At 45.5% G+C, this 17,801-nt stretch overlaps 1 protein-coding gene across 5 annotated transcripts in view; it reads left to right on the top strand.

Moving 5' to 3' along the window:
* LOC134353944 (epidermal growth factor receptor kinase substrate 8-like protein 1) overlaps positions 1-17,801 on the top strand; it is a 119,467-nt gene that overhangs the window by 79,703 nt on the left and 21,963 nt on the right. For all 5 annotated transcript variants that reach the window (XM_063062523.1, XM_063062522.1, XM_063062520.1 and 2 more), the window contains 5 exons: positions 8,033-8,112; positions 9,930-10,084; positions 11,457-11,524; positions 12,836-12,971; positions 14,242-14,330. In XM_063062523.1, the coding sequence (XP_062918593.1) occupies positions 8,033-8,112; positions 9,930-10,084; positions 11,457-11,524; positions 12,836-12,971; positions 14,242-14,330 (528 nt within the window). The remainder of the gene's footprint in view (positions 1-8,032; positions 8,113-9,929; positions 10,085-11,456; positions 11,525-12,835; positions 12,972-14,241; positions 14,331-17,801) is intronic.

Below are 17,801 nucleotides of genomic sequence, written 5' to 3'. Positions count from 1 at the left end.
GGAGGAATGGTCCAAAATTCCTCCAGACTGATGTGCAGGACTGAGCAACAGTCACTGGAAACATTTGTTTGAAGTTATTGCTGTACAAGGGAGTCACAGCAGTTACTGAAAGCAAAAATTCACATACTTTTCCCAAATAAGTACATATAATATTGGATCATTTTTCTCAATAAATAAATGAACAACTTTTTTGTGTTTTTTATTTAATTGAGTTCTCTTTATCTAGATTTAGGACTTGCGGGAAGATTTGATCACATTTTAGTTCATATTTATGCAAAAATAGAGAAAATTATACAGGGTTCACAAACTTTCTAGCAGCACTGTAGCTGGTCTGAGGGAGTACCTTATCGTCACAAACTGAGACCCCATTCCTTCTCTCAGGAAGACGTTAAAGCATTATTACAAAAAAAAAGAGAAGTTTTCTTTCTTTTTCTTGTTAATATTTGTCACTCGTTTAAGCATCAGAATGCAAGAGTGGGAGACCCACAACGTGCCTCTCCATTCAGTATGACCATGGCTAATCTACCCCAGGCTTCACCTCATCTTCTGTGCCAGGTCCCTACCTTCCTCAGCTCCCAGATCCTTTGGAGATGCCACCAGAGATCCAACCTCCTCAACCTACTGTTGTAAGCTATTCCAGAGATGCAGCTGCCTCCATGAGAAGTAATTCCTGCCACCTATGCTTCAGATAACCTCCCTCTCGTTTGAGACTCTCCCACATGGAAACATCTCCATATCTACCTTGCCCTGACCCCATGAGATCTTGCCTCCCTCTAAACTGCAAAGAACATAGACCAAATGGTTTAGCATCTGGTCACCTGGCAACCTTCTCATCCAAGGAATTAGCCCAGTAAGCATTTCTAACAATGAATTATGAGACAGTAGTTAGTGGAAGCATCGGATGAACAATTTAACTGCCATATTTCCAACAAGAGTGGCTACATTTCACAAGTACCTATTGGTTGTAACACACTTCAGAACATCTTGAGAGAGGTCTGAAAGGTGATATAGAAATGCACATCTGTCTTTACCCCGGGAAGAAACAGTCTTGATCACAGCCAATTATACAACAAGACTGAGGCTGGGCACCAACCTGACTACCTCCTCATATTGAGAACTATACAGGTGGAATAGAGAGCCCAGTGATGGGGGGGGGGGAGTTGGGCTTGATAGGGCAGGAGGGAGATGCACAAAGGGCAGAACCTTTTGTTGCTTTTTGATTACAAGCTGTCAATTTCCAACCAGTTTATTTCTTTGATGATCGTGCACTAAATTATGTGGAGATTGTTGATATGAGAAGGAAAAAATGTAAAAGGAACTTGAGGGGGCAACATTTTTACACAAAGGGTGATATCCACGTAGAATGAGCTCCAGAGAAAGGCAGATGTTTAAAGAGAAAAGAATATGTTCCTCTGCGGAGGAAAAACTATTTTACTCTTTGGTACCTGCCTGTTTGCTTCAGTATCAACCTGTGAGATATTCTACGGTGGACTAATCTGAGAATAATTGCTCCTAGTTTGCATCTTATGCCTGACATTTGCTTCGTAACATCAGTACTAGGTGAAAGGTCAACTGTCCTCTTCCCACAAAGTTCAAAGTAAATTTATTAACATATATCACATATACATCACCATACATTACGCTGAAATTCATTTTCCTGCAGGCAATCACAGTAGAAGATAGAAATGCAATAGAATCAATGAAAAACTACACACAAACAAAGATTGACAAACAATCTAATGTGCAAAAGAAGACTGTGCAAATATATTATTATTAATAATAATAAAATCAGAATCAGATTTAATACCACTGACATATGTCGTGAAATTTGTTGTTTGTGGCAGCAGTACATAATAATAAAACTATAAGCTACAATAGGAAGTTTATAAAAAAAGAAAATCAAATTAAATAAGCTGTGCAAGACCAGAGGTAAATAGATACTGAGGAGGTGTTCATGGTTTCATTGCTCATTCAGAAATTTGGTGGCATAGGGCAAGAAGCTGTACCTGAAATGTTAAGTCTGTGTCTTCAGAGACTCCTGTACCCCCTGGATGCAGGGGAGGCTAATGTCCATGATGGAACTGGATGAGTTTACAACTTTCTAAAGCTTTTCCCGATCCTGTGCAGTGCCCGCGATCCCCTCCCCCATACCGAACAGTGATGCAGCTAGTTAGAACGCAAGTTTCTACATCTGTAGAAGTTTGTGCGTGCCTTTGTTGACATACCAATTCTCCTCCAAATCCTCATGAAATATAGTGACTGTGTGCCTTCTTTGTAGCTGCCCAGGACAGCTCCTCAGAGACATTGACACCCAGGAACTTGAAACTGCTCACCCTTTCCACTTCTGATCCCTCGATGAGGACTGGCGTGTGTTCCCTCGGCTTCCCCTTCCTGAAGTCCACGATCAGTTCCTTGGTCTTACTGATGTTGATGATGAGAGCAAATTTATTGGTGCGACACCACTCAACCAGCTGATATATCTTGCTCCAGCATGCCTCTTTAATAATAGTAATAATAATAATAATAATAAGTGAGCCAATAATACTGAGAACATGAGTGGTATAGTTCTTGAAGATCAGTCTGTAGGTTGTGAAATCAGTTCACTACTGAGGTGAATAGTTATCCACACTGGTTCAGGAGCCTGATGGTTGAAGGGTAATAACTGTTCCTAAGCCTGATGATGTGGGACCTCAGGCTCCTGTACTTCCTGCCCGATGGCAGCAGCGAGAAGAAGAGCTTGGCCTGGATGGCGGGATCTTTGATGACGCACGCTGCTTTCTTCTGGGAGCACTCCATCTAGTTGTGCTCAAAGGTGGGGAAAGCTTTTCCTGTGACGGACTGGGCTGTGTCCATCATTTTTTTGTAGGCTCTACAGATATTGCCTGATCCCTTAACTTCTGACTAAATATCAGACATTCATTTCATCCTTGGATTATGACACCTGGGTTGTCTCCACCCTGGCTACTCCCTCCTACCTTCTAGGAGAAGACACAGAAGCTGGAAAGCTCGATAGTCAGAAGGTCATGAACAGCTTCTTCCCTATTGCTATTAGGTTCCTTATGGGTAGCCACCCACTCCTTAAAGCGAAAACGCACACATAAAGTTCTGGAGAAACTCAACAGATCAGGCAGCATCCATGGAGAGGAATAAACAGTCGACATTTCTGGCCAAGGCTCTTCATCAGGACAGGGACAGTACTGTGGAAAAAGTCTTAGGATGTATATAGAGCGAGGGTGTCTGAGACTTTCGTACAGTACCGTATTTGTCAGTGTGGAGTGGGGTGCAAGTTTGTAAATCCGACGTGAGCGAAGGATGTTGGGGAATGGTGATTGTGGAGTGCCGTGGGACAGGTGGCAGAGAAAGGGTGCCAGGGGTGAGGGAGGTGGTGCGGGTGCAGACACACCCAGCCCTGAGACACCAAGAAAGGTCATTTGATTCCAAACATTTGGTTTATTGATTACAGAATGTCTCTCTGGCGTGTCCCACTCCCTCCCCTCTCCCTTCCCCTTTTCCCAACCATGATTCCCCTCTCGCTGCCCCCTTCCCACTCTCAGTCCACAACAGAGACCCAGATCAGAATCAGGTTTATCATCATTCATATATGTCATGAAATTTGTTTTCTTTTGCAACAGTAATACAGTGAAAAACATAAAATTACTACAGCACTGTGCAAACATCTTAGGCACCTTTGCTATATATATGCCTAAGACATTTGCACAGTACTGGATATGGATAAGAAAAGTTTAGATGGATATGGGTCAAACACAGGCAATTGGCACTAACTTGGATGGAAATCTTAGTCGTCGTGGATCAGTTGGGCTGATAATCCAATAAGCCAATTACAAATGAGCTATCAAATGAGTTCTGCTTGTGGTTCTCCTGTGACTGGAAAGGAGAAGCTCTTAACCAAACTTCTTCCTTTTTCATGTGTTTACACAGTTGAATGTTCCTGCTCTGTCATCTCCCATTGCCCTGAAGCCACGGACTCTGGGTCAGAGCCTGTTGCCTGACAGAGATCCTCCTGTTCTTCCCTTCCTGGTCACTGCATAAGACATAGGAGCAGAATTAGGCCATTTGGCCCACCAAGTCTGTTCCGCCCTTCCATCATGACTGATTTACTATCCCTCTCAGCCCCATTCTCCTGCCTCTCCCTGTAACTTGTGATGCCCTGACTAACCAAGAACTGATCATCCTCTGCTTTAAATATACCCAATGACTTGGCCTCCACAGCCATATGTAGCCATGAATTCCACAGATTCACCATCCTTTGTCTAAAGAAATTACTCCTCAACTCTGTTCTGAAGGAACTTCCTTCTATTCTGAGGCTGTGCCCTCTGGTCTTAGACTCCCCCACTATAGGGAACATCCTCTCCATATCCACTCTATCTAGGCTTTTCTGTGTGTTTCTCCACACAGCCATCTGTGGCAATGAATTCCACACATTCACAGCTTCCTACATCTCTCATTCACCCCTTTCCCATCCATTCAATTGTGGGCACCTCCACACAGAATTCCTGTCTCGAAGTGGGTTCAGAGTCAGAGTCAGGTCAGTTTAATGTCAAATCCACCAGTGCACAATGTAATTCCTTGTGTGTGTGTGTAAGGCTCCTAGAGTAAACAGTATACGTGTATAAATATAATAATAAATACAGTAATGGGTGAAAAAGACTCACACCACCAGGTTCAGAAACAGTCATTACCCCTCAACCATCAGGCTCTTGAACTTAGAGGATAACTCCACTCACTTCCCTGGCCCATTACTGAAATGTTCCCACAACATATGGACCCACTTTCAAAAACTCTTCATCTCATGTTCTCGATAGTTATTACTTATTTATTATTATGATTTCTTTCATTTTTGTATTTGCACAGCTTGTTGTCTTCTGCACTGCTCGAACACCCAAGCTGGTGTGGTCCTTCATTTATTCTGTCATGGTTGTTATTCTATAGATTTATTGGTATGCCTATAAGTAAATGAAGCTCGGTTGTATATGGTGACATAGAAACATAGAAAATAGGTGCAGGAGTAGGCCATTCGGCCCTTTGAGCCTGCACCGCCATTTATTATGATCATGGCTGATCATCCAACTCAGAACCCAGCCTTCCCTCCATACCCCCTGACCCCTGTAGCCACAAGGGCCATATCTAACTCCCTCTTAAACATAGCCAATGAACTGGCCTCAACAGTTTGCTGTGGCAGAGAATTCCACAGATTCACCACTCTCTGTGTGAAGAAGTTTTTCCTAATCTCGGTCCTAAAAGGCTTCCCCTCTATCCTCAAACTGTGACCCCTCGTTCTGGACCTCCCCAACATCGGGAACAATCTTCCCGCATCTAGCCTGTCCAATCCCTTTAGGATCTTATACGTTTCAATCAGATCCCCCCTCAATCTTCTAAATTCCAACGAGTACAAGCCCAGTTCATCCAGTCTTTCTTCATATGAAAGACCTGCCATCCCAGGAATCAATCTGGTGAACCTTCTTTGTACTCCCTCTATGGCAAAGATGTCTTTCCTCAGATTAGGGGACCAAAACTGCACACAATACTCCAGGTGTGGTCTCACCAAGGCCTTGTACAACTGCAGTAGTACCTCCCTGTTCCTGTACTCGAATCCTCTCGCTATAAATGCCAGCATACCGTTCGCCTTTTTCACCGCCTGCTGTACCTGCATGCCCACTTTCAATGACTGGTGTATAATGACACCCAGGTCTCGTTTCACCTCCCCCTTTCCTAATCGGTCACCATTCAGATAATAATCTGTTTTCCTATTTTTGCCACCAAAGTGGATAACTTCACATTTATCCACATTAAATTGCATCTGCCATGAGTTTGCCCACTCACCCAACCTATCCAAGTCACCCTGCATCCTCTTAGCATCCTCCTCACTGCTAACACTGCCACCCAGCTTCGTGTCATCCGCAAACTTGGAGATGCTGCATTTAATTCCCTCATCCAAGTCATTAATATATATTGTAAACAACTGGGGTCCCAGCACTGAGCCTTGCGGTACCCCACTAGTCACCGCCTGCCATTCTGAAAAGGTCCCGTTTATTCCCACTCTTTGCTTCCTGTCTGCTAACCAATTCTCCACCCACACCAATACCTTACCCCCAATACCGTGTGCTTTAAGTTTACACACTAATCTCATGTGTGGGACCTTGTCAAAAGCCTTTTGAAAATCCAAATATACCACATCCACTGGTTCTCCCCTATCCACTTTACTAGTTACATCCTCAAAAAATTCTATGAGATTCGTCAGACATGATTTTCCTTTCACAAATCCATGCTGACTTTGTCCGATCATTTCACCGCTTTCCAAATGTGCTGTTATCACATCTTTGATAACTGACTCCAGCAGTTTCCCCACCACCGACGTTAGGCTAACCGGCCTATAATTCCCCGGTTTCTCTCTCCCTCCTTTTTTAAAAAGTGGGGTTACATTAGCCACCCTCCAATCCTCAGGAACTAGTCCAGAATCAGTGGTACAAACCGTCTAGTGCAAAAGTTAATGCTAAAGTGACAATAATGGAAGAGGGCGGCATGTGGCGTAGTGGTTAACGTAACACTATTGCAACACCAGTGACGCAGGTTCGGTTCCCACCGCAGCCTGTAAGGAGTCTGTAAATTCTCTCCGTGACCACATGGGCTTCCTCCAGGTGCTCTGGTTTCCTCCCACATTCCAGAGATGTATTGGTTAGTCGGTTAATTGTTCACATTGGTAGGACTAATCAAAATAGGACATATATGGTAAATGGTAGGGCATTGAAGAATGCTGTAGAGCAGAGGGATCTAGGATAACGGTGCATAGTTCCCTGAAGGTGGAATCTCATGTGGTGAAGAAAGCTTTTGGTATGCTGGCCTTTATTAATCAGAGCATTGAGTATAGGAGTTGGGATGTAATGTTCAAATTGTATAAGGCATTGGTAAGGCCAAATCTGGAGTATTGTGTACAGTTCTGGTCACCGAATTATAGCAAAGATGTCAATAAAGCTGAGAGAGTACGGAGGAGGTTTACTAAAATGTTGCCTGGGTTTCATCTCCTAAGTTACAGAGAAAGGTTGAACAAGTTAGGTCTTTATTCTTTGGAGCGTAGAAGGTTGAGGGGGGACTTGACAGAGGTATTTAAAATTATGAGGGGGATTGATAGAGTTGACATGGATAGGCTTCTTCCATTGAGAGTGCGGGAGATTCAAACAAGAGGACATGAGTTGAGAGTTAAAGGGCAAAAGTTTAGGGGTAACATGAGGGGGAACTTCTTTACTCAGAGAGTGGTAGCTGTGTGGAATGAGCTTCCAGCAGAAGTGGTTGAGGCAGGTTCGATGTTGTTGCTTAAAGTTAAATTGGATAGATATATGGAGGGTATGAGTTCGGCACGGACTAGAAGGGCCGAGGTGGCCTGTTTCCGTGCTGTAATTGTTATATGGTTATATGTGGTTAAATGGGCAGGGTGGGCTTGTTGGCTTATGGAGTAGCTACCCATAAGAAGTCTGATAGCAGTGAGGAAGAAGTGGTTCTTGACCTTTTGCTCACCGGGGCTTTCAAGCTCTTCTATCTTCTCCTAGAAGGTAGAAAAGAGAAAAGTAAAGGGCTAGGGGTGGAGGCATCCCTGACATTGCATCCCAAGGATTAAATGAATATCTTGTACTTAGGAAGAGGCAAAAACTAAACAACTTGCTGCAGGAATTCAAGGGTCAGGCATTGTCTGTACAGGGAAGTAGACCATTGACCTTTCACCCTGCACTGATGCCAGGAGGCAAGCATCAGACATCAGATCCAAAACAGCAATTATTCTCAAACCAGCCCACCCTTGAATATCCCATTGGCTGATACAGGCAGGTACCAAAGGGCGAAGTGATTTTTCCTCCGCAGAGGAACAAGTTGTTTCTTCTTCAACCATCAGTTCCCACGGGGTGATGATGGAAAGCCAAGGTTTGCATTTTAATGAGCATGAAGGGGAAAGTTAAGCAGAGTTCACGCCTGGTGCCACCCATTCTTGAACGCAGCATTAGCCTCACCTGTACTCTCTCTGCAGGCTGACCTGATTAAGTCTGACATCAACAGTGCGATCACAGACCTGAAGAGCGGAAGAGCTGAGAGACCAAATGCCCTCAGGTGAGTTGCTGCAGCCGGTTGGGGGTTAGTGGAATAGATTGCTTTACAGCACCGGTAATCACTGATCGGGCCTCGATTCCCTCCAATATCGGTAAGGAGTTTGTGCATTCTCCCTGTGACTGTGTGGGTTTCCTCTGGGTGCTCCGGTTTCCTCCCACATCCCAAAGACGTACATTCCAAAAAAGCATGGTGACACTTGTGGGCTGCCCCCAGCACAATTTGTCCTACTTTGATTTGACACACGACACAATTCACTGTTTCGGTGTAAGTATGACAAATAAAGATTAGCTTTAATCTTTATTATTTGATTGTCTGACTCCCAGTAGTTCCCCACTCCACCACCACATCTTCTCAAGAATAAGTAAAACTAAAAGAGCTGCTGTAAATACTCAGGTCAGGCAGCGCCTGTGGAGAGAGAAACAGATCAATATTTCAGGTTAAACACCTTTTGTACTGACGTGGGGTCCCAGACCTGAAACATTAACACTGTTCCTCTCTCGACATATGCTGCCTGACCCACTGAGTGTTTTCAACATTTTTTGATTTTGTTTCGGGTTTCCAGCATCTGCAGTTTTGAAAACTTTTTCACCCTCTCCTAATGTTCCCACAACTCAGCCAGTCTCAAACACGTCTACCAACTCCCTTACAATCCATCTTGCCATTAGCCTATATCAGGGGATAATTTACACCAGCCAGTTTACCTTGGACTGTGGGAGGGCAGCAGAGCACCCAGGGGGAAACCCACATGGTTGTAAGGAGAGCATAGGGACAACATTGGAGGTCGGGTTGAAGCCAGATCATTAGAGTAGTTCCATATCTGGGTTTCGGACAGCATAGTAGCATTGCTAGTAGAGACTCAGTGGGCTGAAGGGCCTACAGCATCTCTGAAAACTCCATGGAACAGTTAACTTGCACCGAATAAGTTAAAGGGTAATTACTGATTGGTTTATTGTTGACACATGGACTGGGATACAGTGAAAAGCTTTTGTCTGCAAACCATCCAGACAGATCTTTCTATATACAAGTACATCAGGATAATACAAAGTGAATAAAGTCTTACACATGTTGGTGTGTGGCCAGGTGGTTAAGGCGTCGGTCTAGTGATCTGAAGGTCGCTAGTTCGAACCTTGGCTGAGGCAGCGTGTTGTGTCCTTGAGCAAGGCACTTAACCACACAGTGCTCTGCGGCAACACCGGTGCCAAGCTGTATGGGTCCTAATACCCTTCCCTTGGACAACATTGGTGGCGTGGAGAGGGGAGACTTGCAGCATGGGCAACTTCCATACAACCTTGCCCAGGCCTGCGTCCTGGAAAGCTTCCAAGGCGCAAATCCATGGTCTCACGAGACTAACGGATGCCTATAAAATAAAAAATGTACCTATCTAAGAGCCTCTTAAAAGACCCTATTGTATCTGCCTCTATCACCTTCACTGGCAGTGCATTCCACACACCCACCACTCTCTGTGTGAAAAACTTACCTCTGACATCCCCCTGTACCTACTTCCAAGCCCCTTAAAACTCTGACCCTTGTGTTAGCCATTTCAGCCCTGAGAAAAAGTCTCTGACTATCCACACGTTCAATGCCTCCCATCATCTTATACACCCCTATCAAGTCAGCTCTCATCTTCTGTTGCTCCAAGGAGAAAAGGCCAAGTTCACTCATCCATTTTCTTGCAGACATTTACAGGAAATGTAAAGACATACAATAGAATCTATGGAAAAGAACGTACATAAACAAAAACAGATAGGTAAACAATGGGCCAGAGGGTCAATCCCTGATGGCAGACGGTGATGTGTTCATGTTGCCCTTCTTTCTAGAGTGAACAAAGAGAGGATGGACGAACAAGGAAAACTGCCTCCCTCCCCTCCAATGAAGATGGCCCCCAAAGCTCCAATGACCTACAACCCCATGAACAAGTTCCAAGGCTCCTTTACGGCTCCACCATTGCCGACTGCCGCTCCAGGTGTGGCTGGTAAGGAACTCACTTGTTTTCGTTTCATCCGGTGATCTCCTGGAAGCAGATCCCTCGCCCTCGATTGCCCAAGACTTTGGCAAGTCCCGCTCATCTCTGAACTCTGTCCTCTTCCAGTCTCCTTTCATGTCACACCCTACCCATCACCGCCCAGGCCTTCTGTGATGATAAAATGATTGGTGGAAGGGCGGGCAGTGTTGAGGAATAAGGGAGTCTGCAGAAGGACTTGGAGAATATGCAAAGAAGTGGCAGATGGAATATAGTGTAGGGAAGTGTATGGTCATGAACTTTGGTAGAAGGAATAAAGGTGCAGACTGTTTTCTAAACGGGGAGCGAATTCAGGAAATTGGGATTCCCTAAGGGTGAACTTGCAGGCTGAGTTGATAGTAAGGAAGGCAAATGCAATGTTAGCATTCATTTTGAGGGAACTAGAATACAAAAGCAAGGATGTATTACTGAGGATTTTTAAGGCATTGATCAGACCATAGTGAGTAGTTTTGGGCCTCTTATCTAAGAGAGGATGTGCTAGCATTGGAGAGGCTCCAGATAATGTTCGTGAGAATGGTCACAGGAGGAGATGAGGTATGAGGAGTGTTTGATGGCTCTAGCCCTATACTCTCCAGAGTTCAGAAGAATGAGGACAGAATCTCATTGAAACGTATTGAGTATCGAAAGGCCTAGATAGAATGGATGTGCCGAGGATGTTTCCAATAGTGGGGGGGGGTCTAGGGCCAGAGGGCACAGCCTCAGTATAGAAGGACGTCCATTTACAACAGAGATGAGGAGGAATATTTTTAGCCAGAGGGTGGTGAATCTGTGGAATTCATTACCACAGATGGCTGTGGAGACCAAGTCATTGGGTATATTTAAAGCGGAGGTTGATAGGTTCTTGATTGGTAAGGACATCTAAGATTATGAGAAGGCAGGAGAATGGGATTGAGAAGGGTAGTAAATCAGCCATGATGGAATGGAGGAGCAGACTCGATGGGCTGAATGGCCTAATTATGCTTATATGTCTTACGGTGTTCTGGTCATTTCATCTGATGATCCCTTGGTCAGGTTTCCCGTCATTTGTACTCTGTGAACAGATCGCCAAAACGTGATTGCCCATGCTTCAGCAAGTCCGCTCCACCCTGAGCTCTGTCCTCTTCTGGTCTCCTTCCATTTCTCGCCCAACCCCTTGCCTGCCAGGACTTCTACGACCCGCCACCATCATGCGGCTGGCTAGAAACTCGGCACAAGGCAGAAAGTCCTGATGAGATCCCTCACCACTAACGCCTCTCTCCTCCCCCACCCCCACTCCATGAAACTCTGAGGACCTTCACCCGACACCTTGTCCTGCTTCGCCCGGGCTGTCAATGTCTGGTTTTAGTTGCAGAATCGAACGGAGCTGACAAGGGCGCTGAGAACATGACGGAGCAGAGAACAGCACGCGAGGTGGTGAGTTCTTTCTTCAGCTGCTCTGAGCGTCGATGGGCCAGGTCTCAGAATCTTGAACCGCTCCCCCACTCCCAGATGGGTTGTCTCCACAGCAAAAGACAATTTGGCTTGTTGAGCCCGATCTACCTTTAAGTTGGATCAGAGCTGATCGTGGTCTATTTGTCTCCCACTTTAGCTCCTTAAACTTTCCAATCTTTGCACCTCAGGTTGATTGTTGGGCAAAGATTGCCTGTCATCTCCCAGCTGCTGTGAATTTTATGTGGAAAGAAAGTTTGTATGAAGTGGCTCCTAACGTCTATGGTAGTGTATCAGTTCGTGTAACGGTATTACGCACCAGCGACCTGGGTTCAATCCCGCCACTGTCTTGTGAAGAGTTTGTACATTCTCCCCGTGACCGCATGGGTGTCCCCTGGGTGCTCCAGTCCCCACCTCCCCCCGCATCCCATAGACATACAGATTGATGGGTCATGTGAGTGTAAATGGCCAGTACAAACTCATTGGGCCAGAAGGACTGTATAACTGAATAAAAGTAAAATCAACCTTCAAATTATGTCTCCCTGTATTAGCTAATTTCACCTTGTGGGGGGAAGAAGTCTTTGGCCCTCCACTCAATCAATGCTTCTCATCATCTTGTAGCACCCCTCCCCCCCATCAAGTCACCTCTCATCGTCATTCACTCCAAAGAGAAAAGCCCTAGCTCGCTCAGCCTATCTTCATAAAATGTGTTAACCTAACCAAGCAGCACCTTGGTAAATCTCCTCTGCACCCTCTGTAAAGCTTCCACATCCTTCCTATAATGAGATGACCAGAACTGGACTCAATAATCTAAGTATAGTCCAACAAGAATTTTACAGAGCTGCAACACTACCTTGTGGCTCATGAACTTAATCCCCCTGGGGTGTCCAAAGGATCTGAGTTGGGCGAGTTGGTGGGTGATGGGAGCAAGTTGATTGGCAGAGAGGTGGGTAAGGAAGAGAGCCTGTCCAGTTTTTTGGATCTTGTTCTTGATGAATTGGCATAAGTTCATTACAATTGAGCCAATGCTCCAAACGTACTTCACAGCTGACAGGTAGTGTAGTAGACCTGAATTCAGAGGAAGAACCATGAACTTGGACTGGGCGACAAGAACTGGGAAGGGTAAGAGTGGTGGGAGTTATGGCGAGGAGTGGTTGGGGATGGTCCCGTGTGAACGGATGCAGATATGGGTGGATGAGGGGATTAGGAGGTTAGGAGAGGGGCAGGAATGCTAATGGAGATGTTGGGGCCTCTTTGTCAGACTGTAACCGAGCTCTGCATCTCCCTTCCCTTCAGATGATCTTGAACCACACCTTCGACGATATTGAGGGCTTCATGGCAAGGCTCCAGAAAACAGCCGAAGCATTCAAGATTCTGGACCAAAGGAAGAAGAGCAGAATGGGCCGGAAGAAGACCCCAAAGGAAAGTGGAGGTGAGTGACTCCTCGTCCACACTCCACCATGCCCTTGGTGGGGAGACCATCCTGTAGAAGCACAACAAATTCCTCCTGAGGTTTCCACTGCTGGAGGCTTTACAGTGGCTCCTTGTCTCAGAAAGAAAACATTTTGTCTGGATGCACCATGGATCTGCATGGGAACTCAGTCCCTCACAGGAGCTAGCCTCCCTTCCAAAGACTCTGTCTGTACTTCTTGCTGTCTTAGCAAAGTAGCCAGCATAATCAAAGACCTCACCCACCCCTGACATTCTCTCTTCTCCCCTCTCCCATTGGGTTGAAGATATAAAAGAACATCTCAAGAACAAAATCTATCCCACTATTATCAGACTCTAGAATGGATTGCTTGTACGATAAGATGGACTCTTGGCCTCACAATCCACCTTGTTATGAACGTTCACTTTTTCAGATTTTACACTTTATTCTGCATGGTTTTACCTTATTAGCTCAATGGAATGCATAACAATTTAATCTGAGTGAAGGACTGAGGACCAAATTTATTCACTGGATACATTCTTCTTGTATTAGGAATTTGCTGTGGTGTGCTGGTCAGGGTGTGACATACAACAAAAACAGCATTCAACAATTATAAAGAATTAATATTTTTAAAAAAACCTTAGAGGTTAAAGTACAGATATGGAATAAAATGCGCATAATACATAAATACCAGCATGTATTTACAATCATAAACAACTTTATAAAAATGGTTTAAAGTTATTACAGTGCAGTGATGGAGTAATAGATAGAGGGGGCTGGGGGTTAACTAGAATGGTTGATCAGATTAACTGTCTGGGGAAAGAAATTTTTAAATTTAATGAACAGTATGCAAGACATGCTTTTCACTCTATTTTAGCAGTTCTGACAATAATAAACCAGTACAAATCACCCAGGCAAATAGATCTAGGTAGACTATTCACCCTTCTCCTTCTATAAGGTGTTCCTTAAGATCTCCAGCTTTCACTGGGGATCTATATACCATGTGACGGCTAATGGGATGAGTTACAACGGGAATCATGGTCAGACAGTGTGGGATGAAGAGCCTAATCTTGTGCTGTTGTATGTTCGATGTTCTGGGAATGCAAAAGGGGATGAAACCGGGTTTTACAAAAGCCTTATTCCACAGAATGAGGCCATTGGGCCCATTGAGTCGATGCCAGCTCACTGTAGAGTAAACCCACCAATCCCCTCCACCCGTACTATCTCTGCCTTTGACTAAAACACTTTAACCTGAATTCCTTCTTGATTTCAGAGGGACTCCTGACACTGCGAGCTCGACCCCCAAGCCAACAGGAGTTTATCGAAATCTTTCAGAAGTACAAGTATTCCTTCAGCCTCCTGGTAAGCAACGCATCGAGGAGGGAGCCGCAAAGCTCTCGGAAGGGCTCAGGCTGGGGTCTGTGTCTTTGACCATCGTAACTGCTGGGAGTGCTGAACACTCCTCAGGGTGCCAGCGTGGAAAGTACAACCTCCTGACACCCATCGTAGGTCTTGGAGCCTGCAGAGGCTTGAAGTCAGTGAACAGTGTGTGTTGCTCAGATTTCCAGCATCTGCAGATTTTTCCTGTTAGTGTTCGTCTCCTCATTTAGGTAAGGATTTTAAGTAAGTAAGACTCCAGGTAAAACAGCAGAGACTGGAAATCTGAAATATTAACTGAAAATATTAGCGGGTGGTGTGGTAGGTTAGTGGTTAGTGTAATGCTTTACAGTTCTACTAGTCAGTTCAATTCCTGCCACTCTCTGTAAAGAGTCTGTACGTTCTCCCCATGATCACGTTGGGTTCCTCTGGGGTTTCCGGTTTCCTCCCATGTTCCAAAGACGTACGGGTTAGGGTTAGCGGGTTGTGGGCATGCTATGTTGGCGCCAGAGGTGTGCTGACTCATGTGGGCTGCCCCCAGCACGTCCTCGGACTCTTTGGGCTGTTGATGCCAACGACTCCTTTTACTGCATGTTTTGACACTTCACTGTCATGTGACAAATAAAGCTAATCTTTAATCTTTTCCCTAGTGTTGGGGGAATCAACAATGAGGGGCAAAGCTTTAAGGGGAGAGGGGAGAGATTTAAAAAGGTTAAGTGCCAAATCTAAATACCAGGAGCACTCAGCTGGTCAGGCAGCACCTGTGGAGGGAGAACCAGTGTTGACGATCCTCCATCTAATGTGGGGTCTTCAACCTGAAATGTTTGTTGCGTTTCTCCCCCCACCAGCACGTTCCATTTTTATCAAGCACATCGATCTCCTTATCTAAGGGTGGGTGTTACTGGCCTTGAGGGAAGGTTCACTGGACTGATCCCTGTGTGCGGCTTGTCTTCTGAGCACAGGTAGGACTTGTACTTACTGGAGCTGAGAAGAATGAGGAAGACATCCAGGTCCAGATCCAGATCCAGATCCTGGTTCTGATTCAGATCCAGATCTTGATTTAGATCCAGGTCCTGATCCTGGTCTTGATCCAGATTCAGATCCAGGTGCAGGTCCTGATTCAGGTTCAGATCCAGGTCCAGTTCCAGGTGCTGATTCAGATTCAGGTCCCAGTTCATTTATTTCTCATGTGTATCAAAACATACAATCTTTTTATGAAATCCTGATAAAGGGTCTCGGCCTAAAATGTCAACTGTTTATTCCTGTCCATAGATGCTGCCTGACCTGCTGAGCTCCTCCAGCACATTGTGTGTATTGCTCTAGATTCCAGCATCGGCAGTACCTCTAGTGTCTGTACAGTGAAATACATCGTTGGTGTTAGCAACCACCACACCCAAGGATGTGCTAGGGGCAGCCCATGAGTGTTGCCACACATAATGTCCAGCAGAGCAACACAAACAAAAGCAACAATAAAACAAAACAACAGCAAAACAAGCCCCCTTTAGTACCCTCCCACAAACCCACCCACTCCCACACACACACACACAAGACTCCAACCTTAGGACAGGGCTCCAGCCTCCAGTGGACTTGGTGGACTTGTGGACTCATAGACATTGGGTCTTTGACTTGCAGACAAGCATGCCCATGACTTCGGCCATCGGATCTCGACTCCAGACCAGTGCAACGCTTTCTCTTACAATGGGACAATACTGCCCATGTTTTTCTTTGACCGCTGCCCCATGCAGTGCTTGAGAGGCAGGTACGCAGGTTCCAGTCCCTCTGTGACTATTTCCAAAGGCCCACCAGCATTTCTGTTCATAATTCACCCCAATGTGGTTGTCCTAGTGTGTTCCTCACCCCAAACTGTCATATTCTTTTGTTCCTTCAACTTGCCCTTGCCCTTCCCAATTCTCCTATCATGCACCACAGTCAGGGTATTTTACAATTGCCAATTAATCCAACAGCCCGCTCGTCTTTGGGACCTGAGAGGAAACGGAACACCAGTGATGCTTTGCAGCAAGCATGCAGCCTCTGCAGGGCTGAGCGGCTGGGAATCCTGCAGCTCAGAACGTATGTACTGGGAATTCTGCAGCAGGAACCATGCCGCTGAGAATCCTGCAGCAATCAGGGCAAAACCTTCCTGCTGATATCCTAAGGATAACTTTTCCTGAGTCTTGTGATTATTTTTTGTTGGGGAGGGGAATCTCAACGAATAGTTGGTGCTAAGCATAGCTCCCCAAACTAGGGTGAACTCCGATATCTGGGCTAAAATTCTCACACAGATCCTCAGCAGATAAGCTCAATCACATTCTATTCAATCATATTCCTTCATCTCTGTTGCATCACTCAACCTGTTACCCTGAGCAAACAGCCTGGACTAATGGGATTGCGGGATATCTTGTGCAATTCTTACCTGGAAATTGAGTTTAAATCATTTCTATTTCTCTCTCTCCTCTCTCTCTCTGTCGCTCTTTCTCACTCTTGCTCGAACTCTCTCTCGCGCCCTCTCACCCTCTCTATCTCGCGACCTCTCTCTCTCTTTCCCAACTCTGTTTGCTATCATTCTCTGCATTTTTATCTTTTTCTGCCTTTGTCACTCTCTCGTCCTGGCTTTTTGTCTATCCTCCTCCCTCCCCCCTCTTTCCCCCTCCCTCGCTGTCGCTCTCTCTCTTTGCGTATCAGTCAGTCTCATCTAAGTGGCAGGACAGGTAAATCATTACATCAAAGCTGTCCATAATTCATTACAAGCAAGATTCAATCCATCTTGCTGAGCATTTGATGATTAACGGGAGTGAAGGAAATGATGCCTGGTCTCATGTGCAAACACTCTGTGTGTTGGTTACAGTATAATGATGTGAGAGTTGACAGAGAGGTCTTTTCAAAATTTATTCCTTTTTCAAGTCAGGGCAGAACCAACACTTACCTCTAAGTGTGCTGAGCAGCTGCTGGTGGGCAGCCGTCTTGAGCTTCTGGGGAGTATGCTCGCCACGTTGGGGAGGCGAGTTCCAGGGGCTAGACCCAGCAATGATGAAAGAAAGGTGGTGTGTGACTTGGAGAGTGGAATCTGTAGGTGGTGGTGTGCGTCTGTGCCTGCTCCCTCTGGACCTCCCTGGTGGTCAGGGTGGTGAGTTTGGAAGATGTTGTTGGAGAAGTCCAGGCAAAGAACTATAATGCCTCATCTTAACAGCGGGCTACCCCCAATGAAGTCGTCCATCCCCCACTAGCACTGACCTTGATCACACTGAACACAAGACAATCAGAATCAGCCTTATTTTCACTGATGTATGCTGTGCAATATATTATTTTGTGGCAGACATAAAATGACAGTAAATTACAAAATAAATAATTCATAAGGAAAGGTCTGGGCTGGTCGGTGGTGTAGTGGCATCAGCACTGGACTTGGAGGCAGATGGTCCTGAGGTGGAACCCGGCCGAGTCCCTATCTTGTCAGTGGCA

Source organism: Mobula hypostoma, chromosome 11 (genome assembly GCF_963921235.1).
Source record: "Mobula hypostoma chromosome 11, sMobHyp1.1, whole genome shotgun sequence".
NCBI classification, from domain to species: Eukaryota; Metazoa; Chordata; class Chondrichthyes; order Myliobatiformes; family Myliobatidae; genus Mobula; species Mobula hypostoma.
Note: the sequence above shows the minus strand (reverse complement) of the source record. Positions and strands in the feature narration are given on the sequence as shown.